This window comes from Chelonia mydas, chromosome 27, assembly GCF_015237465.2.
Source record: "Chelonia mydas isolate rCheMyd1 chromosome 27, rCheMyd1.pri.v2, whole genome shotgun sequence".
Lineage (NCBI taxonomy): Eukaryota > Metazoa > Chordata > Testudines > Cheloniidae > Chelonia > Chelonia mydas.
Genome location: NC_057860.1, coordinates 13,226,778 through 13,254,490, shown reverse-complemented (window position 1 = coordinate 13,254,490; position 27,713 = coordinate 13,226,778). Strand labels below are relative to the sequence as shown.

The window sequence follows — 27,713 nt, the reverse complement described above, 5'->3', positions numbered from 1 at the left end:
CCTCTGCATCGCACCCCTGGACCCCCCGACACTCGCAGCGACTGTGGGGGGTGGGGACGAGCATGGGGACGGCTTTGGCGAGGGGACGAGTCACACCAGCCCCCAGGCTGCGCCCCACTCGGGGGCACGGATCCCCCCAGGGCAGAGGGCAGAGTTCTGGGCCCCCCAGCTGGGCACACAGGCCTTGCCAGGCTGGAGAGGCCCAGACAGCACTAACTCCATGTGCCCCCCCTCATGCCACGTGGGAGCTCATGGGGAGGTCAAAGGTTGAGCCTGACCTTTGACCCCCCATACCTCTGTGGCCGGAGGCCTAGCCTTCCTCCTGCTTCATTGTTATTGGTTCAACCGCTTGCCAGTCACCCGGCTGTCCCAGCCGATTGGTGGAGTTTGAAAACCTTCCGCTCCTCTCTCCGGCTTCCTCGGCGTGTGAATGGCTGGTTTGAGCGGGCCGGCGTCCTGTGATTGGTGGGTGGTGGCCGCTCCTCGCCCACCGCTTGCAGGCAGTCCGAGCGGCGATTGGTGGGAAGGGACGGAGCTCAGCGAGCTGTGATTGGCCGAGGGCTTTGGGCGGGTTGGACGGAGGTTTGAAGGGCTCCTCGGGCTCAGACGTTAACGGAACCTCGGACAGAGCGCGCGGGACCGATCGAGCCGGGACCCCCCCCGCCCACCCCCGACACCGGGACTGAGCCGGATCGGGACCGATCGAGCCGGGATCCCCCACCCCCACCCCCGGGACTGAGCCGGATCGGGACCGATCGAGCCGGGACCGCCACCCACGACACCGAACCGGGACCGCCGCCAAGTCTTCGCCCCCCGGAGTCCCCGCCATGGAGCTGGACCAGTCCCTGTCGCCGCTGAGGGTGGGTCGGGGAAGCCTCGCGCCCCTCCCCCCGGGACACCCCCCCCAACACCCCCTCCCTCCGGGATCCCTTCAGCGCCCCCCCCTCGGCCCCCCCCGCGCTCACCGTCGCACGCCCCCGGGGCCCCGCGCGTCGGGCCCGTTGCGGTCCCAGCTGCACCGGGCTCGGGTCTCTGGCCCTGGCTAACTCGGGGGGTTTCTCTCTGGCCCCAACCAGCCCGTGGACGAGAACCCCAAAGTCGGCAAAGGGAAGAAGGAGGCGGCGGCGAAGAAGCGGCTGTCGGTGGAAAGAATCTACCAGAAGAAAACCCAGCTGGAGCACATCCTGCTGCGGCCCGACACCTACATCGGCTCCGTGGAGTTTGTCACCCAGGTAACCACGACAGGCCCAGGCCTGGCCTGGCGGCTTCACCGGGATGTACCTGCCAGGAGATCCTGCTCCCCTCTGGGACTGGCACCCCGGAGTGACCCAGGGCCTCTTTGTGCTGCCTCCGTGCAGCCCCTGGCCCCTGGGGTTCGGTACAGCCCTGGGGCAGCCCCACGCAGGATCACAGAATATCAGGGCTGGAAGGGACCGTAGGAGGTCATCTAGTCCCACCCCCTGCTCAAAGCAGGACCGATCCCCAACTAAATCATCCCAGCCAGGGCTTCGTCAAGCCTGACCTTCAAAACCTCTAAGGAAGGAGATTCCACCACCTCCCTAGGGAACCCATTCCAGTGTTTCACCACCCTCCTAGTGAAAAAGTTTTTCCTAATATCCAACCTAAACCTCCCCCACTGCAACTTGAGACCATTACTCCTTGTTCTGTCATCAGCTACCACTGAGAACAGTCTAGATCCATCCTCTTTGGAAGCCCCTTTCAGGTAGCTGAAAGCAGCTATCAAATCCCCCCTCATTCTTCTCTTCTGCAGACTAAACAATCCCAGTTCCCTCAGCCTCTCCTCATAAGTCATGTGTTCCAGTCCCCTAATCATTTTTGCTGCCCTCCGCTGGACTCTTTCCAGTTTTTCCACATCCTTCTTGTAGTGTGGGGCCCAAAACTGGACACAGTACTCCAGATGAGGCCTCACCAATGTCGAATAGAGGGGAACAATCACGTCCCTCGATCTGCTGGCAATGCCCCTACTTATACAGCCCAAAATGCCATTGGCCTTCTTGGCAACAAGGGCACACTGTTGACTCACACCCAGCTTCTCGTCCACTGTAACCCCTAGGTCCTTTTCTGCAGAACTGCTGCCGAGCCATTCGGTCCCTAGTCTGTAGCGGTGCATGGGATTCTTCCGTCCTAAGTGCAGGACTCTGCGCTTGTCCTTGTTGAACCTCATCAGATTTCTTTTGGCCCAATCCTCCAATTTGTCTAGGTCCCTCTGTATCTATGGTGTGCCCCAAATGCGTATCCCCCGCTCTCCCTGCCCACACACTCCCCTGGTCTATAAACCATAAAGCTCTTACATGGGTTAGTGAGTATGACTGGAAATGGGCAAATAGTGTTCGCTTCAGACTGCTTTGTTTAACTTGAATGGCACGTTTTCCCTGGTCTTTTAGTACTGATCTCAGCTGATCGATGCATGTAGCTTGCTTGCATAGTCATGTTGCTATACATTAGAAAGAAATCACAGTATTAAATAGAGCCTGTTCAGTGGTACTTAATTCCTGGACATAAATGGAAAATCATTAACATTTTAAACACAGTTGGCAAGCAATGTGGTTTTGGTATATAAATGGCAGATCAGGAAATCATGGTAAACCTAAAGACAGTGTTTCTTAACTTTATTTTCAGCAAATGTGGGTTTATGATGAAAACGAGGGCCTCAGCTGCAGAGATGTGAGTTTTGTGCCTGGGTTGTATAAAATCTTTGATGAAATCCTAGGTAAGTTGAGAGATGACAGTTCGGTTGCTAGCAATTTATTCCACTGAAAACAAATTGTGGATTCTCTATGTGTTTACTAAGAATCTGTAACCAACATTTTCGTAACTTTTGCATCATTCGACCAGCTCTGTGGTTGATCAAATAATATCCATTGAATAGTTTGATAAATAATATAATTGTGTTGGGTAAAAATGAGTGTAATGTATGATGGTAATTTAAGATAGTGTTTCTAAATTCTGAGGTCTTGAAAGGTGTCCTTTGAAAGAATGTCACTTTGTACTTTTAGTGTGACTCAACTGAAAACTGCCTCTTTAACATGGAAAATCTGTGAAGCCCCAGATGATTCTCAGCAGCCTCTTCCTGAATTTGTGTATTTGTTCTCTTGAATACTCTGAGTTTAATTTTGTCATAAGCAACTCAAATTTAAGTGTCTCATCTGAGAATGTAATTTGGTAAATTTACAATCCTTTCTCCATTTTAGTCAATGCTGCAGACAACAAGCAGAGGGATAAAAACATGTCCTGCATTAAAATTACAATTGATCCGTAAGTCTGATTTCATTTTTCAATGGTTTCCCATCTCCTCTGGTGCCAATGTGGGGAAAAAGAAAAGGAGTACTTGTGGCACCTTAGAGACTAACAAATTTATATGAGCACAAGCTTTCGTGAGCTACAGCTCACTTCATCGGATGCATTCAGTGGAATATGGGGAAAGTAGCTCAGCATCCTGGGACTCAAGGATTTTCTCCTTCTGATGCTGCTCTATTAGAGTGGCATAAATAAAGAGAGCTATATGTTGTAGCCCATTGTTTCTCAATGACTGGTCTGACCAGCGCTCGTTCCTGAGATCTCCCTGACACAGTTTAGGAAGGCAGCAAGCCAGTCCCTGGTATAAAAAAGATTGAGAAACACTGTTGTAGCTCACCCAACTTAGACCAAATGTAACTCTCCAGCTCATCAAATATCAACCAACTGTGAAAGCTTGTGTTTTCCCTAATCTGGTTCTCCCACAAAGTGGTGATTTCAAGTCAATTCTCTGCTTTTATTCTTTATTCTCCACCTATTTTGCCCTTTTCAATTTATTTCCCACACACCTTTTTCTCACAGAGCACAAATATTTGGCATGTTTAATGTCATCAACTGTGTCTGCACATCTCTGAGACTATGGGGATTTAGTTGACTTGTGCTCCCTCTGCTGACTGTTTCTGCAGTTGCTGAACAGAAACTTTGCTTCTGCCAAAATGGTGGCTTTTTTCCCTCAGCAGCAGATGTGATTAAAAATATAGATTAGATACTTTGAATCCAAAGAATATTTCACACGAGATAAAAGTTTAAGGTTTTAGGCCTTAAGGCATTTGACAATTTTGCTAAGACTTTTTAGTAAAGTAAAAGCAGTAGCTGTAAATCAAGAGAATTTAAATGTATGTTGCCAACTGACTTGGGCCCAGAAATCTGACCTATGTTAGTATTGCCTTGAAAGAGCATTTTAAAACAGCCTTTTAAAAATGACTGACCAATCTGCACTACTAGAATCCAAAGCTTGGTGTTTGCCTGTCATTGAAAAAATGAGTTTATTTCAAAATCTAAGAACGGGGAGTGGTATATAACTATGGCAAATAAAGAGCTCTTTGTTTTAGAGCCCCTTATGAACAAATTATCTACCAAAGGGATTTGTAAGACTTCATATGACATTTTTCATTCCACAAGTAACACAGTTCAGTCAATTTCACTTTTACAGGAAAACATTTTTCTTTCCAGGGAGAATAATACAATCAGTGTATGGAACAATGGGAAAGGTATTCCTGTTGTAGAACATAAAGTGGAGAAGGTCTATGTACCTGCTCTTATCTTTGGGCAGCTATTAACCTCCAGCAATTATGATGATGATGAAAAGAAAGTCACAGGTAGGAGATTGTCAGAAATTCCATATATTAGCTGGGAAAATATTTTTGTGCAGCCTGATCAGCCTAAGTGCGTTCACTGAACTACCCAAGTGTGAGTGAACAAGAGTTGGCAGCAGAGGAGCAAAAGCTATCCAGATTTAGTTATCTGCTGCTTGTTCTGAGCAACAGTGAAACTCACAAGTCCTTTTCAAGTGTCACTGAACCACAAACTCAGTTTCTGCTGGGAGTCCTTTTCAGAGGGTTCTGAATGTTCAGTTATAGAAGGCACTCTTCCAGTGAGCAGAGCCACTACTCTTCTGGAGCAAGAGCTCTAAAACACAGCATCGTTGTCGTTATCACTGCTGCTGCCCAGAAAGCAGTGGATTTCTTTCTCCTCAGTAGAGACAGGGTAGAAAGGAGGATCAAAAAAAAATTGAAGGAAGAAGAGTGGGAAACTCCTTTCAGACAACATTCAAAAATAATTTGAATAGAGCAATGGTTTTTAGCCTGTGGTGCATGGACCTCTGGGGGTCTGCAGACTGTCTAAGATTTCCAAAGGAGTCCACACCTCCATTTGAAATGTTTTAGGGGTCCACAAATGAAAAAAGGTTGAAAACCACTACAGTAGAGTGCTCCACCTTCTTGCTAATGTAGAAATGGAGGAGCTCCAAATTTATCAGAGACCTGCTGCCTATGAGCAGTACTAAAAATTGAGCTCCAGAGCCACATTAAAGGAAGTATCCAGTACCCCACTTTCCAGCAGATAATGTACTGTGATGCGGAAAAGGGCCAAATCCCTGTGAAGGATCAATATTCCAATGAAACATGGCTTTAAGATTACATATCAGGCGCACAGGGCAGCTTTGTGTTTTATCCCACATTTTGGTCATACCAAAGTGACCGAATTCCTATTAAAATACTCTATACTTTTTAAAGGGTTTATCATAAAAAGTAACATAACACAAGGATGATTGCTTTATAATTCCAGGTGGTCGAAATGGTTATGGGGCCAAATTGTGCAACATATTCAGTACCAAATTTACAGTGGAAACTGCGTGTCGTGAGTACAAGAAACTGTTTAAGCAGGTATGAATGATCTGCATGGCTTCAGTTGCTTATTTCAGTAGGGTGTAATTCTAGAGGAGTAGATTTTTGAATGCTTGCCTTCAATTTGCTCCCATAATATGCGGGTGCAATTTATATTATTTAGATCCAAGTGTCACAACTGGGGTAAATTTGGCCTACAGTCAGCCACTGTACTGACCTGTAAATTTAATTAAGTATTGTCTGAAAATCCCAAATCAGCTATTAGAGTAAGAATAAAGGGACCAGAAAAAAACAAATTTTCAGCATATAAGGGAGTTTTTCCCTAAATTGTTAAGCTTAGTAATAAATTCTACCTACGTTTTAAAAAATTCAGCTATCTACTCATGTATTTGAAATTTGCATCTTATCAAAGTTCTCTTCCCCAGACCTGGACGGACAATATGGGAAAGGCTGGTGAAATGAAACTGAAATACTTTGATGGAGACGATTATACTTGTATCACTTTCCAACCTGATCTGTCTAAGTTTAAAATGACAAGCCTGGACAAGGACATTGTGGCACTGATGTCTCGAAGAGCGTATGATATTGCTGGGTGCACGAAAGATGTCAAAGTCTTCCTAAATGGAAAGAGGCTGCCCGTGAGTGACTGTTTCAAAAGCATTAATTCCTATATGTTTCCCTTCCACGTAAGCTGTGAGATTTGTGCCTAGATAATGCAAAAACTTAAAAAATATTATGCAGTGTGGGAGTGGAGTTCACGGGTGACTCTTCTGGGTACTCTGAGCAGGAGCATTTGAACTAATAAGCATTCATATGAACCTGTTGTCAACAAGCTGCCTGCATTTATCTCTGCAGGTGAAAGGATTCCGTAGTTATGTGGACCTCTACGTGAAGGACAAGGTAGATGAAACTGGTAATGCACTTAAAGTTATCCATGAGGAGGCAAATAATCGCTGGGAGGTGTGTTTAACTTTAAGTGAAAAAGGCTTCCAGCAAGTTAGCTTTGTCAACAGCATCGCCACCACAAAGGTAAGTTTTTAACCACATTTAGACTATCTAATGGTGGGGTTTGTTACTAATTGTGTTGTTTATCTTGGCATTTTTCATGTATACAATCAGTGAAAAATCATTAATTTGCCTAATATGCAAAGGCTATATGTAGTTGCAATGCATATGGCTGGTGACTTAAACATACAAAATAGTCTCACCCTTTCCCTGAAGCTTGAGCTCATGTTTGGTCCTTTCTCTCTAGGGTGGCAGGCATGTTGACTATGTAGCTGATCAGATTGTAAATAAACTCATTGAAGTTGTGAAGAAGAAGAACAAAGGTGGGGTTGGAGTAAAGCCATTTCAGGTACAATCTCACGATTTGCATGGTGGAAAAACAAACCGCAGTGCTACTGTGAACTGAAACAACAATCTGTAGGATACTGTTTGTTACATTTATTTGATAAACCCAGCTTTTTTTTAACTAAGTTAGGAAATACTGCAGGTAAAGTGCATTAAATAAAGAAGTCTCAGTTTCCAGTTTTAGTGAACTATCTGCTCTTTATTCAGCACCTGGGAAAAATAGCTTTGGCTGACACCCTCTGGAGTCAGAACACAAGAATGTGTTTAGGGCAGTCTAGGGTGCACAGTGTATACAATGTATTTCAGTTTTAGTGTGCCCACTTAGAATTGAACTGCACTAGGAAAATGACTTGCTTGGAGAATATCTGTTTAGCAAAACAGCCGGTGATTTTCTTGACAATCCTAACAAATATAAAATCGATCATAAGTGATCACTGGCTGTCTCAACTACTCGAATCTTAATTGGTACTGCTGTTATAATGCCCTTTAATTCTGTTCAATCCTAGACATCTAGTAACATTTTTAAAAAAAAAACAAACCTTTACTGATTGGTAGTTGAGCAGATTCTACATTTCAGTGTGTGATGCTGGCAGACAGGTGTCAGGAAGCAGCTGGGAGCGACACTAGTAGAATGAGATGCATTTGTATGGGTTTGTCATGACTGTTAAATTTAATTACAGGTGAAGAACCACATGTGGGTTTTTGTGAACTCCTTGATTGAGAACCCAACCTTTGACTCTCAGACTAAGGAAAATATGACTCTGCAGGCAAAGAACTTTGGATCAACTTGCAAACTGAGTGAAAAATTCATCAAAGGTGTAAGTATTGAGGTGCAGCAATTACATGCTAGCAATAGGCACCTGTGAAATTGCCTCTTAAATTAAATGTAGTGAATATAGTACCTATGAACTAATTTCAGTTAAATCAGTGAAAAGAATATAATTTAACATATCATGTTATGGTTAAGACAACTTCCACAATTGGCTCTTCTGTATTGCAGGCAGTCAGCTGTGGTATTGTGGAAAGTATTCTAAACTGGGTAAAGTTTAAAGCTCAGATCCAGCTGAATAAGAAGTGCTCAGCTGTGAAACACACCAGGATTAAGGGAATTCCTAAACTGGATGATGCCAATGATGCTGGTAAATGTTTTAGACCATTTCTAAGCACAGTCATTTCACTGAAGCACAGTAGCAAAGTCTTTATCGCAAACAAACAAGAAAAACCGTTTCCTATCCAGTCATGTCATCTACAGGAAATTATTTAAACTGAGAACAGAAAAATTGTGTGAAATATAGTTTATATTAAATTTTCTCTTCTCAAAATTATTGACTTTTTGGCAACAAGTGCCAACTGCTGTCCAAGTAAATCAATGTGCATATTAAAATTACTCATTCCACAGATAGCACGTTTCCTAAGAGTGTATAAATTCTGAGCTGACTTTTTTAATCAAGATGTTGATGAGAAATGAATTGCTTTTCTAGGTAGTAAGAATTCCACAGACTGTACACTTATCCTGACAGAAGGCGACTCAGCCAAAACACTGGCTGTTTCTGGTCTGGGAGTGGTTGGGAGAGACCGATACGGAGTATTCCCCCTTCGTGGAAAAATGCTCAACGTACGAGAAGCCTCTCATAAACAGGTTAGTGGGAATGCCTTTGGAAAGAACTACTTCCAAAAGACATGGCATGCTTTAAGTGTAGTGAAATATGCTCTGAGCTGAGACTATTCCACTATAGTTGGAAACCTAGTGTAATGTAACTATAGTAATGGCATCTTAAATAAATATTTGAGGCTATTCTCACCATCAGCCTGTCTTGCTGATTAAGGAGCAGCATTGACAGATTTAGAAAGTGAGTCCTATCTAGTGCTTTGCCTGAAGGATAGTAGCTGTGATATGGAGTGTGAAATCTGTTTGAAATGTCTTAGAGTAATTTAAGCGCTAGACATCAGTTTGAACAATAGTACATTTCAAAACAGAGGAAAGAGACTCAATGAGAAAACAAAGCACAATCAGCAGGGCCTGCCTGACCCAGAGCCTTTTCCTTTGTTTTTCTGAATTACATGAACTACCATGTTTCAGAGTAACAGCCGTGTTAGTGTTAGTATTCGCAAAAAGAAAAGGAGTACTTGTGGCACCTTAGAGATTAACCAATTTATTTGAGCATAAGCTTTCGTGAGCTACAGCTCACTTCATCGAATGCATACTGTGGAAAATACAGAAGATGTTTTTATACACACAGACCATGAAAAAATGGGTGTTTATCACTACAAAAGGTTTTCTCTCCCCCCCACCCCACTCTCCTGCTGGTAATAGTTTATCTTAAAGTGATCACTCTCCTTACAATGTGTATGATAATCAAGGTGGGCCATTTCCAGCACAAATCCAGGGTTTAACAAGAACGTCTGAGGAACAGTGGGGGGGGGAAATAAACAAGGGGAAATAGGTTACTTTTTATAATGAATGAGCCATTCCCAGTCTCTATTCAAGCCTAAGTTAATTGTATCCAATTTGCAAATTAATTCCAATTCAGCAGTCTCTCATTGGAATCTGTTTTCGAAGTTTTTTTGTTGAAGGATAGTCACTTTGAGGTCAGAAATCGAGTGACCAGAGAGATTGAAGTGTTCTCTGACTGGTTTATGAATGTTATAATTCTTGACATCTGATTTGTGTCCATTTATTCTTTTACGTAGAGACTGTCCAGTCTGGCCAATGTACATGGCAGAGGGGCATTGCTGGCACATGATGGCATATATCACACTGGTAGATGTGCAGGTGAACGAGCCTCTGATAGTGTGGCTGATGTTATTAGGCCCTGTGATGGTGTCCCATGAACTACCATGTGTGTTCTGGAAAATAAGTCCTGGTCCGGTGTAATCTTTTTTCAGATCATGGAAAATGCTGAAATCAACAATATCATCAAGATTGTGGGTTTGCAGTATAAGAAGAACTATGACGATCAAGAATCGCTGAAGACCCTTCGTTATGGAAAAATTATGATTATGACAGATCAGGTTAGGTTCACTTAAAGACCAATATTCCTAAAATCAGAAAAATTACTAAATTACAAGAGAGAATATGGCTAGCAGATAAAGCAGGGTGGATCTGCGTTGCTCCTATTAGCACTGTTTTACCTGACTCTGGTTATCCATGTGTTCTTATCACACTCTCTTAACAGTTTCCACTTTGTACTGGGGCTATCATCCTTCCTTCTCATAACATGGAACAACATAAAGCAGAGGGAAGTATTTCCACCCTCTGCTGCTGCTCTGTAGTGCTGAACTCTGTGCCGGGCAGATTGGGAAGTCTGGAAAGAGACTAGCCCCTGGATGCACTCTGCCAGGTTTCAGAGTAGCAGCCGTGTTAGTCTGTATCTGCAAAAAGAAAAGCAGGACTTGTGGCACCTTAGAGACTAACAAATTTATTTAAGCATAAGCTTTCGTGAGCTACAGCTCACTGCACTCTGTGGCCAAGAATGATCTTCCAGCATTTTCCCCGTTTCTTGGTTAAGTTCCATGCTAAAATCTGGAGATCATAGTCTGTTTTCCAAATAGTCACACAGGTTGGTTTCCATGAGCTGGATCCTGGGAAATGCTGAGATTCAATGGGAGTTGAGGGTGCTAAACATCTCCCGAGGATTGGATCCTATATTGCTAAGCTGAGGGAGCAGTTGCTTTCCAGCAGGCTTCTGGTTAAAATCTGCCTTCTGAAAAAACTGTTTCAGGATCAAGATGGTTCCCATATCAAAGGCTTGTTGATTAACTTCATCCATCACAACTGGCCATCTCTTCTAAGGCATCGTTTTCTGGAGGAATTTATTACTCCCATCATAAAGGTAAAAGGCTTCATAGATCGTAATCTAAACAAGTAGAGGAAAGTGTTAGTCTGGAGCTACATGTGGTTTCACGACTATAATTTTCATTCCCTCTAGGTTTCAAAAAACAAGGAGGAGTTTTCATTCTACAGCATTCCTGAGTTTGAAGAGTGGAAAAACAATACTCCAAATCACAAATCCTGGAAAACCAAGTACTACAAAGGTTTGTCATAAACCCTGTGTGGTAGTGCTTGGAGGCCAAGTAAGAGCTCTCTCATTAACAGATAAATATATACATGAGTGAAATATAAGTGTTCTAAGATAGCACAATAAACCACTTTGGAGATGTGCAAAGGCGAGCACCTAAAAACCCATGTTAAAAGGGGTGTCACTTAGTCTGTTTGTTCAGAAAAACATCTCTCCAAATGCAGCCATGATCCTGCAGGTATCCATTCTCCAGGGGTCAGTCCTATCTGCTTAGTTCACTGGATTTATTCTGGCTGTCCACAGTGCAGAGCCAGTGAGCTCTGTTTCCTTCGGCTCTGTACTGATGGCAGTACACGCTGAATTCTGATTCCAGAATCTTTTCATGCCAGTTGCCTGGTGCAGAACACAGCTGGCTGATCAGAAATTAGCGTCAGCCTGAAATACTAGCTTTTGGCATTTGTGGAGGTCATTGGTAGACTGAATGTATAACTTTTCTGCGGGTGACCTTCTGCTTAACTCTTGGATTTCATGGTACCTTGCTTTTGTGCACAAGTACCTTGCATTTTAAAGGTGGTTTGTTTTCATAAAGGCATCTTTGCAGCATGTCATCAAAAGTTTACAGGATATACCACGGAAGTTAGACTTGCTGAAATATTTCTTCAAACTGTAGCTTAAATTGTGCAAGATGTTATTTTGACTCACTGGTATTGGCTCTGCAGGTTTGGGTACCAGCACATCAAAAGAGGCTAAAGAGTACTTTGCAGATATGGCAAGACATCGAATTGGCTTCAAGTATTCTGGCCCAGAAGATGATGCTGCGATCACCCTGGTAACTAGGAATACCTGAATGAATTACTGACTTGTTACTACTTTTAGTATTCTGTTACTTAGTGTGCTGTGTTGTTTTCTGTTAACATGGTCTGAGGCCTTTGCGCATGAGACAAAGTATCTTTGTTTCCGGGCTACAGTTCAGGTCCAACCAGTAGAATCTCATCTGTCCGCAGATCTCAGGGCCGAGAGCACTGTTTTACTAAAGACTTTTAAATGTAGCTCGTGAGAAACTAATCATTCGAGCCCCATTGACAGTTTCAGCCATAGTAGTAAATATTCCTTTAGGATCTTTCTACCCAGTCCCTGGCCTTTTTAATACGTTACTGTCAGATGGGATTCTGCAGCTTCACTGAAACAATAGTTCACCAGAACTCTGAGCATGCCTCATTTTAATTGGGTGCTGATGCTCAAGCATACTTCTGATATCCTACCCAATACCATGAAGCAAGCTGTTCCAAAACATACAATTTATCTAGTTCTTTTTTGAACCCTGTTAGTGTCTTGGCCTTCACGACATCCTCTGGCAACGAGTTCCACAGGCTGACTGTGTGTTGTGTGAAGAAAGACTTCCTTTTGTTTCTTTTAAACCTGCTGCCTATTCATTTCATTTGGTGACCTTAGTTCATGTGTTATGAGGAGTAAATAACACTTCCTTGTTAACTTGCTTCACACCAGTCATGATTTTATAGACCTCGATCATATCCCGTTAGTAGTCTTTTTGCCAAGCTGAAAGGTTCGTCTTATTAATCTCTTCTCACATGGCAGCTGTTCCATATCCCTAATCATTTTTGTTGCCCTTTTCTGTACCTTTTCCAATATATTTTTTTGAAATGGGATGACCAGCTCTGCACACGGTATTCAAGATGTGGGCATACCATGGATTTATAGAGGCAATATGATATTTTATGTCTTATTATTTATGCCTTCAGCTTTAGCTATGACTAAGAGTAAGTTATTGCATTTACTATGCTGTTAAGCCAGCCTGTTTAGCAAGTGTTGGGCTTTGTTCTTCTGGTTCAGGCTCTCCTGCATACTGCTTTCATTGATAAGAGTAGTTCCCTGCGGGGACGCCCAGTAGAAATGGTCTTAAACTTGAGTCTTTTCATTTTGTGAATTTACAGGCCTTTAGCAAGAAGAAGATCGAGGAACGGAAGGAATGGCTGACTAATTTCATGGAAGGCAGAAGACAACGGAAGCTACATGGTTTGCCAGAGGTGAATGGTTTTAAATACGTTGAGGAACGCAGTTTCCTGTCTTTCCCTTTCCCCAGGACTGAGTGCAGTTTCATTTTGGTATATTAGAACAGTGTATAATATAGGTTCATGGAGCCGGCCAATAGGAGATAGGACAATTACTGGGATGTTCGCAGAATGCTACAGAGCAGCATCTTCCTGCCCACTCCTCTCAGCTGGTTTGTGTAGACTCAATGTCAACTGACCAGTGATTAAGTTGATTGGATGCAGAACGCTTACCATGGGAATAGCTTTCTAAATAGAGAAGTGGTAAATTAAACTGGATTGTGGGAAGTGGAATTTCATTTTTATAGTGATGGCAGGAAGCATTTGAAAATGGCAGCACTACAGTTGGATTCAACTGGCTATATAAAACAGACTTTCGTTGGAGCAAGGCCATCTTACTATGACAGAAGATGTGGGTACGAGCTCTTTAAGGCAGTGTTTCCAAAACTTGGGACGTCGCTTGTTCAGGGAAAGCCCCTGGCGGGCCAGGCTGGTTTGTTTACCTGCCGCGTCCGCAGGTTTGGCCGATCGTGGCTCCCACTGGCCGCGGTTCGATGCTCCAGGCCAATGGGGGCTGCGGGAAGTGGTGGCCGGTACATCCCTCGGCCTGCGCTGCTTCCCACAGCCCCATTGGCCTGCAGAGGCGAACCGCGGCCAGTGGGAGCTGTGATCGGCCAAACCTGCGGACGCGGCAGGTAAACAAACCAGCCCGGCCGCCAGAGGCTTTCCCTGAACAAGGGGCGTCCCAAGTTTGGGAACCACTGCTCTAAGGCAATGTTAAATCTTTTTTTGTCCTTAGGATTTTGTGTATGGGAAATCCACTAGTTATCTGACATACAATGACTTCATTCACAAAGAGCTGGTCCTGTTCTCAAACTCCGATAATGAGAGATCCATTCCGTCCCTGGTTGATGGTAAGTTACTCCTAGATGGTAGGGTTTTTAGTATGTTCTGCCAAGAACTTAGTATTTGAATACTTGCAAGACTATCAGGGAAGCAATATATAGTCTGTTGGCTTGTGTTTGGGACTGAGAGTCTGGAGTTCTGGGTTCTGGTCTCAGATCTGCAGCTGATTCTTTTATATCCATGGGCAAGTCTTAGTCTGACTAATACCCACCTCTTGGGGTGGGGGAAGTGCATAAATAACTTGGGGGGCCTCAGCTGAAAGGCATTGTAAGTGCACAGTATTGTACTGATCACTAAGGCAAATGTCATTTTCCCAATAAAGGTTTGAAACCAGGTCAAAGGAAGGTTCTGTTCACGTGTTTCAAACGAAATGACAAACGGGAAGTTAAGGTTGCTCAGTTGGCTGGTTCTGTAGCTGAGATGTCCTCCTACCATCATGGCGAGGTAAGAACCTACCCTGCACAATATTGAGGGGAAAATTCTTGACTCCATACTCAAGAAACTCCTAGCACGGGGGGAAATAGTGGAGGTAAAACTCCCAAACAGAATGGATACAAGTCAGTTTGCCTGGTTTTTGGGCATTAGACTCTGAATTTAACCCTACGTTGTTGGATCAGCTTACCCTGCTTGGGTATTCCGTCAGGTGCTGCCTCCATAAACTGGGCTAGTGACAACCAAGTGTGTTGTAAACGTGATACATGTAGGCTGAGAGGCATGTTTGAAAAAACTAATTCTCACTAAAGTGAATGGGAATTGGGCACTGAAATCCCCTAGGTGGCTTTGAAAATTTCAGCCTTAGTGCCTTGCAGCCGATCAGTGGCGAGGTGTACTGGAGCTAGCCACAGAGGAGGATGTCCATCCTGCTTTCCTGTTGGGCAGGGTGGGGATGAAACAGGCCTTCCTAGAACGGGTGAGGGGTTTTGATAGATGTTGCAGGGCAATCCCGGAAGTTTCCTCTGCCTCCTCAACTCGGGACAGAATAAAGGAATGTCTGTTCCTAAGGATCTGAGATTTAAGTTTTGATAGTGGGAATCAGATATCTTGTTTCATCAGTTTCCATTCTTATTGGCTTGACTCTGCCATGCTGACCTTCCATGCTAGTCCTGCCTTTCCCTGTGCTTTGCATGACTTGATCATACGACTCTGTCCTTTCCAAAAGGAATTTTGCACTCTACGGTTTCAATTTATGTTTTCATTGCAGGCATCACTGATGATGACCATTATTAATTTGGCTCAGAATTTTGTGGGAAGCAATAACCTCAACCTGCTACAGCCCATTGGTCAGTTCGGTACCAGGCTGCATGGTGGAAAAGACTCTGCCAGCCCTCGATACATCTTCACAATGCTCAGGTCAGTAGTATTGGCTTGTCAGATTAGCATTTGGCGTGACTTAGACGGTTGCATTTGAAGATTGGACAGCAAGCACCTAGAATGAGAGACATTAATGATCAGAAGACATCCCTTTTTTAGCTCTGACATCAGGGCCTGTTCTTGCTACCCTTAACACTTCCTGCTTTTACTACTATCCCTTTTGTTATGTGTCAACATCCAAGTGAGACTTCTTTGGATTCACACTTCTTTGGATTCAAATCATTTACACTCTGCTATTGCTTTCACAGAGAGGAGAAAGGAGTGAGATGAAACAGGGTTGGGAGCAGGGAGGTACAAGAGAGGAACAAGAACTGAGGAGCAGTTAAGAAATGAGGCTGTGCTTGTAGAGTTAAGCTTAGTGTCCTTGTGGAGGTGCCGTTGTCTCTCTGACCCTGTAGTACCTTCTGTTACACTGTTGTAAATGTGTTCCTTGAGTTCATACATGATGGTTGCATTAACACAAGGTATCCTGTGGAACATGAAATCTTCCCAGAACTTCTGAATTTTGTACAGATCTTCGACATTTGGCCTGAAGTTCTGGGATTGCTCGTTTGGTCGTTTCTATTTCCTAAACACAAGAATTTAGGCCCAAATCCTCTCGTCCTTTCTAGCTCATTGGCACGGTTGATCTTCCCTGCAACGGATGACAGTATTCTGAGGTTCCTGTATGACGACAACCAGCGCGTAGAGCCAGAGTGGTATATGCCTATCATTCCTCTGGTACTGATAAACGGAGCAGAAGGTATTGGCACTGGCTGGTCCTCTAGGATCCCCAACTTTGATATCCGAGAAGTTGTGAATAATATTCGCCTCCTGATGGATGGAGAAGAGCCCTTGCCAATGGTAAGTGGAAATCAATTACAGCTCAGTTTTGGGATTCTCCACCAAATATTGGCGCATTTATCAAAGTATAAGCTGAACCCAGTGTTCTTTACTATTTAGCTTCCTAGTTACAAGAACTTCAAGGGTACAATAGATGAACTGGGACCAAATCAATACCTGATAAATGGGGAAGTGTCCATCCTGGATTCGACAACCATTGAGATCTCAGAGCTTCCAGTCAGAACATGGACACAGGTATGAAATGCTGAATTGTCTCCCGGAAAGTATCTTTTGTCCCAAAAAACCAAAAAGGGATGGCTGGTGTTCACAGCTTTGCTGCCTGGGAGAATGTAGAGTTGACTTGATTTAATTCTTTCCTCAGACCTATAAGGAGCAGGTGCTGGAGCCCATGTTGAATGGCACTGAGAAGACTCCACCACTAATAACGGACTATAGAGAATATCACACAGACACCACGGTCAAGTTTATAGTGAAGATGAGTGAACAAAAACTGGCTGAGGCAGAGGCAGCGGGGCTGCATAAGGTCTTCAAACTCCAAACAAATCTTACCTGCAACTCCATGGTACGTGCAGCTCTCTGCAAACAGGTTGTCACACGCAGTCTCTGATTGAAAGGAGTTTAACTGAAAAATCAAATTTTAGTCTCAAATGCTTGTAGCATTTTTGAATGATGACAGGAAAGAGACTGCTGACAGCAAAAATATCCTCCCGGATGGAACCCAGTCACTTCATTGTTCTACCTTGCCTTTATGTTGCTATCTTAAAGTGCCATTCTATAAATATCTTTGGAAAGTCAGGGTGTGCCCTGGGATATCTGGGGCAGCATAAGGTGGTGTGGATTTGGTTGTCATAATAGAGGTGACACCCCCATACTGTAACAATGCCAACACTGACATTAGCATTACATGATGGGGGTGACAATGTAATGTTATGATGTAACAGTTAGATCCCAAAGGGCAAAGTTTTAACCTTCAAACAGCCCCATGGGCCTGTAATATTTTTTCTAGGAGCTTTGAAATCCTAAAACTGCCTCTCCTGGTATAGTGGCTTACACAGAATCATAGAAAAGTTGGGCTGGGAGGGACCTCAAAGGTCATCTAGTCCAGTGGTTTTAAAACTTATTATTTTCTGGCGACCCAGTTGAAGAAAATTGTTGATGCCCACGACCCAGTGGAGCTGGGGATGAAGGGTTTGGGGTGTGGGAGGGGCTCAGGACTGGGGCAGAGGGTTGGGGTCAGGGCTCTCCCAGCTCTCATTGGCTGAACCAGTGCTCGGAGCAGGGGCAGTGTGCGGAGCCCCATGGCCCCCCCAACTAGGAGCCAGACCTGCTCCTGGCTGCTTCCGGGGTGCAGTGTGGTGTCAGAACAGGTAGGAACTAGCCTGCCTTAGCCAGGCAGCACTGCCGAGGGAACTTTAAACAGCCCGGTCGGCGGTACTGACGAGAGCCGTCGCAACCCACTTGTCTTACATTCCACGATCCATTACTGGGTCACGTCCCGCAGTTTGAAAACCACTGGGTCTAGTCTATCCCCGACAGTGAGGCAGGATTAACTATACCTAGGTCATCCCTGATAGGCATGCGTGCAAGCTGGAGTACTTGGTAAAATGACAGATGTTTTGATTTTGCTATGTTAATTATAAGACAAATGTGCACCTCAGCATTGTGGGAATTCAGTAGTTTTGAATGTCATCTTCTTGCAGTTATAACTAAGGCTTTGTTCTCTGCCCCAGGTTCTCTTTGACCCTGTAGGCTTTCTCAAGAAGTATGAGACTCCTCTGGATATTCTCAGAGAATTCTTTGACCTCCGACTCCAGTATTACAGTTTGAGAAAAGAGTGGCTTACAGGAATGCTGGGTGCAGAGTCTGCAAAACTCAACAACCAGGCTCGCTTCATCCTGGAGAAAATTGAGGGCATAATAGTGATCGGTATGTAGTCTCTGTGGTGGCTTTGCGTTCTAATCAAATGTCCTTTTTAAAGCCAGTTGCTCTCCTGTGGTCTCTTATCTATTCAACTTGCCTTTAATAACTCATACCAGAGCGATCCTCCCTTTTTGATGAAATGCCACAGGAAGCCGCTTCAGTCTGCTTAGTCTTACTGAGCAGAGGATTCCAGTACGCATTACTCAAAATAGGATGTTACATAACTTTTGGATTGTTTATTCTGTTCAGAGGTTGAAAGATTTTCCAGCAATTGTTTAGCAAAAACAGCCCACCAACTTCTGACCTAGTTGGGCTAAAATTGAGCGTGGGTAATATTTGCTTATCTGTTTCTAGTTGGAGTGGATGATTCTTGAGCCCAAGTTTTTTTTCCCTGTATTTCCAGGTTGAAGTTCAGTGTTATATTCTGACTGGACTTACATTTGGAATCCTGGGGAGATGCAACAGCATTTGGGAGAATCATGAGCTAGGGACAGAAAACAGCTCTTCTGGGTCTCCCAAAACTCTTTGCCACCTCTATCCAAAAGGATGTACTTTAGTGTGTGCACGTAACCAAATCCACTGAAGATGTACATAGATATATTTTCCTAAAGAGCAATGCTTCATAGTTTGTATCTAGAACCAACCTTGTTAAATGATTTTCTCCTCCCCTGAAATGCACCGAATACAAATATGCAAAGTGCTCAGGCAGGTGCTCTTAACAAGCATTGTAGCAACTTGGTGGCCTGACAGCTCTTCATGATCAGCCAGGGCTCTACATTTTAGTACAGCTGCAGGCTCATTTCACATATTACTCTGTGGCTCCTTTGTGGTGACGTCTGCAGTAGGGATGGAGAGACTATTCTGTAGAGCCCTGTGGGATGCTGAGTTGTTCTAATCATGTTGAGCTAGTCTTTGACTCTTATCTGTGCCATCGGTGCTGGCCCAGGATCTTTCCCAACGTTACGATTTCATGGGTCAGTAAACAGTAAATGCAATTCCTATTCTCTAAGCCAGTGAAACACAAACGTCAGGGTTTCATTAACGGAAATGTCTGTTTACAGAAAACAAGCCCAAGAAGGAGTTAATTCAGGTACTTATCCAGAGAGGGTATGAATCGGATCCTGTGAAGGCCTGGAAAGAATCTCAGCAGAAGGTAACTTTTCCATCAGCTTCTTTTCTCCAAATTAACCTGTCTAGCTTCTGAACTGGCCCCATCACTTTAGTCTTGTCATTTGTTTTTTAAATCCTTGGGAGGTCTTCAGATACTAATGTGCTGTTCCTTTCTAGCGCATAGGTTTAACTAGCAGGATTGTTAGTGCATGGGGTCCTTTTGGGGAAAGCGAAACCAAATACTAGCTTTGTATTTTGTTCTGACGGTGATGAGGCCCCTTTCATTCTTGTTTCTTGTGGCACTGAGTTCCATAGTCTAGGTTCAGCTGAGAAAGTTGTCTCAGAGCACAGTCCTCCTCTTTCTATGTAAACTTACTTATAGAAGTTGACTATTTAAATCTCTCTGTAGGGTGCAGAAGAGGAAGAGAGTGACAATGACCAGGATAACGAATCTGCTGCAGCCTCCGGCCCAGACTTCAACTACCTGCTAAACATGCCCCTCTGGTACCTGACTAAAGAGAAGAAAGATGAGCTCTGCAAACAGAGAGATAACAAAGTATGCTGGTTGGTTCTGTTCTTCCAAAGCTAGAAAGGGAAGTAGTGTTTAAATTCAAATGAGCAACTAATGTTTTCTGATTGGCTCATTCTAGGAAACGGAGCTGGAAAACCTAAAACGCAAGAGTCCCTCAGATCTGTGGAAGGAAGACCTGGCTGCCTTTATTGAAGAACTTGAGGTATGTAGATGATCAGTGCAGACAGCTATAAGATCTTGATCTGTGTTGTTTCCATCACAGAAGCCTAAATAATATCACTTGAATGTGCCATATGAGCCTGATCTCTCCCTAGCAGAGGTGTAAGCCCCACCTGTATCCATTGTGCTGGGTAAGACAGGGTGTCCCTGCCCTGGGGCAAAGAGCTGGAACCAGCAGAGAGTCCAGCCAGGAACAGTGGCTGTTGGAAGGCAATGGGATGGGACTTTGGGACAGGTAAGGGAAAGCCAGAACTATGAAGTAGTCAGGGAAGGCCTGGAGCAGAAAGAGGATACTGCAGACAGGAGGATGCGCCTGAGTGGTCAGACTGTGTCCAGATTGTAGGCAGTACATGTGCAGCTTTGTACTGACCTGGCCTTTGTCCATTTCAGTTCTGGTTGCTCTGCTGTACGTTATTACCAATTCCTTGTATTCTCAGAGTAGTATCCGGAGCTGCAGCTCTGGCTTAAATAGTACCTTGCAAATAGACAAATCTGTAGCAGTCTGTGGAAGCTTCACGTCATCAGATGACAGGAAATGCATCATCGAGTCATTAGAGTCTAGTCGTTCACTGAGTATCTGCAAAGGGTTGTTTTTCTTGGTAGAACAGGAATATTTTTCTTAAGCTCACTGTTTTGGTGTGGTTTTTTACAATCACCTCTGCAGGCTGTGGAAGCCAGAGAAAAACAGGATGAGCTGGGTGGGAGAGCTGGCAAAGCTCTCAAAGGGAAAGGGGGGAAACTAAAGGTGAAGAAGCTGCAACTGGCTGAAGTTATGCCCTCGCCACATGGCAGAAGAGTTATCCCTCGAGTAACTGCAGAGATGAAGGCAGATGCGGAAAAGAAGACTAAAAAGAAAATAAAGGTAAAACAAAACACTTGAAAGGACTCTTAGCTGGGATCCTTCTTCATCCAGCCTTTCCTGTGAAATTGCAATTTTGGGTAGGTGAACATGACCCTGCACAGCAGAAGCCTGCTACACTTCTGTGCAGAGTTTAGGGGTAAGCTTGGATGATGCTCTCCAGGCCTGCAGAGAGTAGAACCTGTCCCAGGAATCATTGGAAGACGTGTTTGAACTGGTGTAGTCCACTGAATAGGAATCCTGTAAGAGACAAGTGCTGCAGGCATGTTCACCCCTTTTGCATTTGTGTTTCCAGTGACATTATTTCTAGTCACTCAGTGTATCATTGCTGTGGATGTTAGAGTCCAGGGCAGAGTTGAAACCAGATTCGACATTTTCCTATGGCTACTTGTAGTTATACAATTCAGCCAATCCCCACCTACAAAAACAAATGATCCCTCACCTTTTGTTTGCCCTGGAGCTAATCTCATGACTCCTTCCCACACAGCCTATTCCCCCAAACAAATGTTCCAGTTAACCTGCACTCTGTTTTTAAACACACCCTGCTCAGTTCTGCATCCTTCCACACCCTTCCCGGGATGCCACAGGGACATAAAAAGGCAGCAGAGCTCAGGCAGATGGGCAGGGCAATGTTTGTTTTGTATTTAATGGTTGACTTTTGCTGTTTAGCAAACTCATTTGCTTTGAAGAATGATCACACCTGATTTGCTTTGGCTGCTCCTAACCAGACCAGCAGTTTATTGCTCCATGTACTGTAATGTGGTATTTAAAACTGCGAGTTCGCCCCAGTAAAAATGCTAATCTTTTTTATCTGCATTCAGTCATTTTAAATGGGGAAGAACCAGGCGGAGCTCTCATGTCTCTTTGTATCTTTAGACAGAAAAAATGGAACTTGAGGAGGATCAAGAAGGAAACTCGTCAGAAGATAAGAAACCTGCAAATCTTAAACAAAGATTAGTAAAGAAATTTAAAACTGAGCCAGGTAAATATTTTGTACATGTAATCCCTTCAATGGAAAGCGAGGGCTGTTCCGAATTGGGTTGTATGAGCATGTCCGAGAATGGGAGGTGGAATCTGGGACCTCAGTACGCTCAAAAGAATTAGGTGAGGGATGTGCAAAATGATCATTGGCTGGAGGCACAACCAGAATGTCTCTCCTATGTTAAAGCCAGAGCCCACTCTGTTAAGTTTTTAACTTGGACTTCTGAGTGCACATGTAGATTAGCTGATACCTCTGTGTGCATCCAACTCTCTCAGGTACTAAGAAACAGTCCACTTTGCCATTCAAGCCAATGAAGAAAGAGAAGAAACGAAATCCCTGGTCTGACTCAGAATCTGATTCAGAGTGTGATAGTGAGGTGGCCCCTCCGAGAGAGAGGCCGATTCGCCAGACAGCAGGTGAGCGATGCCACGTGGACCAAAATGGGCACTTAATGAAGGGTAAAATGGAACTTGAATCCTTAAGGCTTGGCTACACCAATTATAGAGGTCCCATAGTCAGATGATCCTAGCAAGAAGTAATTTTTAAGCTGACCATTTATTGTGTTACACACAAGAGCTAGTTAATTCCATTATTCAGTCACACGTTGCAGCTCTGTCTGTCACACCTCTGGTGCACTGGGGCAAAAATGAAGGGGTAGTAATCCTGAGCAACCCGAGAAATGTGGCTATTTTGTTTAACTGCAGCATAACTATTTTATAAAATCAACTCTTTTGTTGGTTAGCAAACCCAGATCTGTGCCCATTACATTGGATTCTCTCACAGGCAGAACCTTCAACATTTAGGAAGATTCTTATGGCCAATTTTATCCCTTTTGTTGTAGGTAAAATATGACACAGATAATTGAGATACATGCTATAAAACCCACTAAAGAGGTCTGATGAATTGTACAGTTAGCAGATGAATCGCGTCTTTTATTTTGTTAGTAAAAACCAATTACACCTTGGATTCGGATTCGGATCTCACCGATGCAGACGGGACTCCTCAGTCTCAGGAGGTCAGCGAAGAGGATGTTGTCCCAGAAGCACACTCACCAGAGAAGTCTGCTCCCAAGGCCAGAGGGGCCCCCAAGTGAGGATCTTTCTGGATACAGTGCTTTAGAGCTGGGGTTTGCTGGGTTATACTCAGTGTTTTATATTGGATAAGAAGCTACATTTTTATTTTGTGGATTAATTGTTTAATATACATCCATTCAGCAATGTGTCATGGGGTTGTGTTCTAGGAAAACCAGTGAAAAGAAAGCTAAAGAAGAATCCAAACCACAGCAGGTGCAAAGTGCTATCTCTAGTAAGTATATGCCCTGAATGAGATATCTTTGGTTTGCCTTAATACCCTGGACTGGTTTAAAGTGTGTGGGCACCCTATGGTGTTTCGATACAGACAAAGCAGAAAGGTTATAACAAATTGAAATATCTCCTTATTGTGAGATGTTATTAGGAAGTCAGGAGAGCTGGTCTCAGGGAGCTGCTTTTATTCCAGTCTGGCTCTACAGGTCAAATCGACTTCATGATTAAGCCAGAACTGAAAGTGGATCTCATTCTTATAGTTAGAGTTGATCAGAAATGAGCTCATTCCAATCTTCTATTTACAATCAGACTGAAATAGTAAGAGCCTGGCCTGTTGAATTCACTTTGATTTTATTTACTCAAGTTCAAATCCAGGACACTGATTATGAAAATCTGAGTCAAACTTCTGCAGCTCCTTCTGTCTCTGCCCCTCTTGCTAAGCCTGGAAAAGCTGCACCCAGAAAACCTGCTGTGGGCAAGAAAACCACCAGTGCCACTAAGGGTAGGTGAAGTTCAGTCTTTCAGAGCTGCAGAAAATCATTTAAAGGTGTTTATTACTGGTTACTAATATATTTAGAAACCATTGTTTCTAACTTGCCATTTAGAGGCCAGAGTGTTGACTTGAGCTTTTAGTAGTTTTGAAAAGGATCTGGAGTTTATGGCAAAGGGCCTCTTTAGTCACGGTCCTTTTTAAGGAAAAATTCCATTTCTGGACATATTACTGTGTGCTCTTTGCATCTCTGCTTAATGACGCATGTGAGCCTAGAGCCCGGGTCACGTGCTTTTAGGGTGAGCATCTGAATTTGGAAGCAAGAAAAGAGAAGGCTTCATAGAGGTCCCTCCATGTCTGTCCTGTGCATGAGGGAACCAGGCAGAGAAACAGGGGCGTGTGACATCACCACATTTCTGCTGGAAATGAAACTTGCAGGAAGCAAGTAACTAACCCAAAGGCTTAACTGCAGCTGTTGCTGTTTCAGATACGCAGCCTTCCATCATGGACATTCTAGCCAAGAAAAAGGCAGCACCCAAATCCTCCAAGACAGCAACAGCCAAGGCAGGAAGTTCAGACTCCAGTGTTGACACAGCAGTGGTGAGGAAGCCGGCCCCCGCCAAGGGGAAGAAAACCACCACCAAAAGGAAGCCATGCTCAGACTCGGATTCAGATTCTGATTTTGGGTCAAAGCCTCCCAAGTCATTTGCAGTTAAGGTTCGTATTCTGCCCCGCACCAGGCACAGAGAGGTGTCCCTGGCCATGCCTGTTTTCAAGAAGGCAAGCGCTCATTCTGGGGCATGACAAGTGTAACTTCAGTCATTCTAGTGGAACGGAGGCTGTAGGAGCCCCCGTGTCAGACCTCTCCCTGCTGCTGGCCTTGGGGTGTGTGGCCAGAGGAAAGCAGGTGCATTTGGGATGCTGCTAAGCCGCACCAATCCCAAAATGCTGTTTTGGTCCCGGGCATGAGCCTGGGTGGCAGCCCTGAGAGCAAGGGAGCAAAGGGCAGCGTTAGGCGGTTTGAGAACACATCCTTGAATATCCGACTTGCTCTGGCACTCCTTGGCCCTGGCTCTGGCCCAGTGACTAGAGAAGTGTCAGATGCTACATACCTGTTTGCTTTCTCCCCCAGAAATCCAAGGTGGAAGACGAGAGCTTTCATATTGACCTAGAATCCGACTTGGACAGCCCTGTGGCGCCTGCTCCCAGCACGAGGCCTGGGCGTGCCCGAAAGCCCATTCAGTACCTGGAAGAGTCTGAGGAGGAGATGTTTTGAGTTTTAATATGAAGATTTTAAAGTGCTGACCGTATTGATCTACAAACTCGTTCTTGGAGAGGAGCTCTCAGCAGGCGCTGTCGAGTCTCCCCAGAGAATTGCAGATCTCAGATCCAGGAAATGGTTTTATTGAATAATTAGTGCTTGCCCCAAAATGTGATGCTGCATGTGAGTGCCGATCTCGTTCCCCCCCGGGATAGACCATTTCCATTTGTTGGAACAAAACCCCCTCCAGCAAGAATCAAGCAGCAGTAGCAGAGAATCCTATAGCCCGTTAGCTGGAGGAGCTAATTTCCCTGGCCTTTCATGGTCATTTTAGTGCAGAAGCAGACTTTTAAGCCCACCAAATATCTTACCCCTTCACGTATGTTCCCTCCTCTTTTGATTGTCTTAAAGAAGCTGTAGACATGTTTTATTGCAAGTCTCTAGGCTAAACAACCACAAGAGATTCAAAAATACAAGCTGCAAAGTGGGGCGAGACCCCTTGGTCAGAGGGAGGTTTTCTTGGTTTTACTCTTCTCGCTCCTTCACAATCTGTCATTTCGTCCAAGCTCCACTTTGCTCTTTTGGTGGCCAACATTTTGCCACCTTCAGAATTTTCAGCCATGACGCTTACGTCCGATTTGGAGCAACTTGCCCTGAGACGAAGGTGTGTGTGGCGCAGGCCGTGCCCGCTCCGCACTCTGTGTTCCCGCCTCCATTGTGTTCAGCCCGGCAGGCGCTTCTTGGGTAAGAGCCTTTGTCCCCAGGAATAAACTGCAACATTAAAATGCCTGTTGAATGCTGAGGGAGCGAGCGACCTTGGTGGAGTGGGGGCGTTGGTGATGAGGGAGCGCGGGGCTGGGGAGACGCCTTCAATACTGGCTACAGCCAAAGAAAATCCTTACCATTGAAAAGGAACACGTCAGAAGCAGGGTGGTCATTCCAGTGCCCCCATGGCAGACTGGCCATTAGGTTCCTGTGTCCCAGGTAGGGATATTAGCCGACTGCCACCTCAGTTAGTCCTGATGACAAGGGGCTTCCTGCTAACTTCTCCAGTGCCCAGCTGAGCAACGTGAGTGCAGTTTCTCTGTCAGGCCTGTTCACGCCACCCATTAGCTTGTCAGGGGTCTGAGTGCCTGGAGTCGGGCTGTCCAGGATACCAGCTTGAAGCCAGTTGCCACAGACATCTAGTGGCAGGGTTTATGCAATCCAGGTGCCCACGCAGAAGGAGCTGGGAAGTGTGTCTTGTTCCTCTTCCCCGAAAAGGCATCCACTGGAGGATTTGCCCACTTTCTTTGAAGGGCTGATGTTCAATGTGTTTTTCCTAGAGCCAGTTCCATGGTGCTGAGTGGGACTGCTCAAGCGTTTGTCTCTGTAAATATTTTCTGTGTTTGTAACATCCTGACGTTCTAACTGCCATTTTTGTATTTCTGTAATAAAGGATTTTTACACCAGTTTTGCTCAGTAATGCTGATATTTGTTTCAGGAAGGCATTGTCCCCACTGGTAACTGTGCTTCTGCTTTTGCCAAGATCCAAGTCTTGTCTTGGTTTACACTAACTGCTTGGACACACTGAATCACCCCAGCAAAGAGGCCTCAACCCCATCCACTGCCTCTAGGCAACAGGTCTAAATGGGGTCAGTGGCACTTGCCAATATTTGGTGCCCTGTGCTCTTCATAAGAGCAACATGCAAACGATGTCCTTGTTGCTTCTTTCCTGCAGTGAATTATCCAGCCTGACGCTGGCATGGTGGAAATGACCGAGGTCATAGGGGAGGGATAGCTCAGTGGTTTGAGCATTGGCCTGCTAAACCGAGGGTTGTGAGTTCAATCCTTGAGGGGGCCATTTAGAGATCAGAGCAAAAATTGGGGATTGGTCCTGCTTTGAGCAGGGGGTAGGACTAGATGACCCCCTGAGGTCCCTTCCAACCCTGATATTCTATGATTCTAAAACTTCATTGGATCAAGTGGTCGTGGGCTCTGAAGAGAGTTGAATCCATGTTTAGACAAGTCCTTGGGGCAGACACCCAATGTTTGATTGGCCTGGAATGTGTCAAGTACCTCTCTGGTGCTATAAAATTAACAAATTGTGTTGGATCAAAGGAGCAGATCGGGGGGGGGGGGGGTGGGAGTTGGGGTGTGATTCCTTGTGGAATGAAGGGGGCGCCCACAAAGGGAAGGGAGACCATTTTGGGAGGGGAGGGGCGAGTACCTTCTTTTATAACGCTGGGTCTCTGCAAAGCCAAAGAGTTAATCACGGTGACTGAGCCCTTGAAATGCTTTTCCTCAGTGACATCAATGGGAGCAGTTCTCTCCCTGGAGCAGAGAAGATTGCAGCCCCTGGCACGGGATGAACACTTTTCAAATATTTTCAGTTTTTTGCACAACTGGCAAAGACCCTCCAACCCTCACCGGCAAAGCTGAAGCCTGGCGTTTGTTAGAGGGGATTTCAGCACTTGTCCTGTTGGACAAGGATCCTTCTTGTGCACTGTAGCCAGGGGCGTCTTCACAGGGCAGCAACCCGAAGTCCAGCTGCTCTGCCATTGCGCCCTTTCTCCTCAGGTCTAACTTCAGGCAGCCTAACAATAAATCCTTTGGTAGGCCTGGAAGCTTCTTCCGGGGCTTGAAATGCAGGTGCAAGAGTGCTGGAGCGCTGCATGAGAAAGGCCCTGCATGGCAGTTGGGAATTAGCCCAGTGTGGTGATTTCTCCAGCAGTGGGAGGCAGCTGGCCCCATGCCCAGCACAGCTGGACAGTGTCAGGTGGCGCAGAGTCTGGGGGCTCACCAGCTCGTTTTATGCCAGGCACGGGAGCCAGGGCTG

The 27,713-nt window shown here is 44.9% G+C and overlaps 1 protein-coding gene across 1 annotated transcript; it reads left to right on the top strand.

Moving 5' to 3' along the window:
* The first annotated feature begins 490 nt into the window (after positions 1-490).
* TOP2A (DNA topoisomerase II alpha) lies at positions 491-26,346 on the top strand. Its single transcript, XM_037887018.2, has 35 exons — positions 491-860; positions 1,077-1,232; positions 2,641-2,731; positions 3,213-3,276; positions 4,489-4,634; positions 5,602-5,699; positions 6,086-6,298; positions 6,516-6,689; positions 6,913-7,014; positions 7,691-7,828; positions 8,011-8,149; positions 8,492-8,649; positions 9,897-10,022; positions 10,733-10,843; positions 10,940-11,045; positions 11,749-11,858; positions 12,982-13,074; positions 13,898-14,012; positions 14,327-14,448; positions 15,206-15,354; positions 15,987-16,218; positions 16,318-16,452; positions 16,580-16,780; positions 17,949-18,144; positions 19,200-19,291; positions 19,658-19,804; positions 19,899-19,982; positions 20,664-20,861; positions 21,735-21,840; positions 22,116-22,256; positions 22,785-22,929; positions 23,081-23,145; positions 23,509-23,646; positions 24,122-24,351; positions 24,767-26,346. Exons 1-35 carry the CDS (start codon positions 828-830, stop codon positions 24,908-24,910), a joined length of 4,698 nt encoding a protein of 1,565 aa, XP_037742946.1. The 5' UTR covers positions 491-827; the 3' UTR covers positions 24,911-26,346.
* The last annotated feature ends 1,367 nt before the right edge of the window (positions 26,347-27,713 follow it).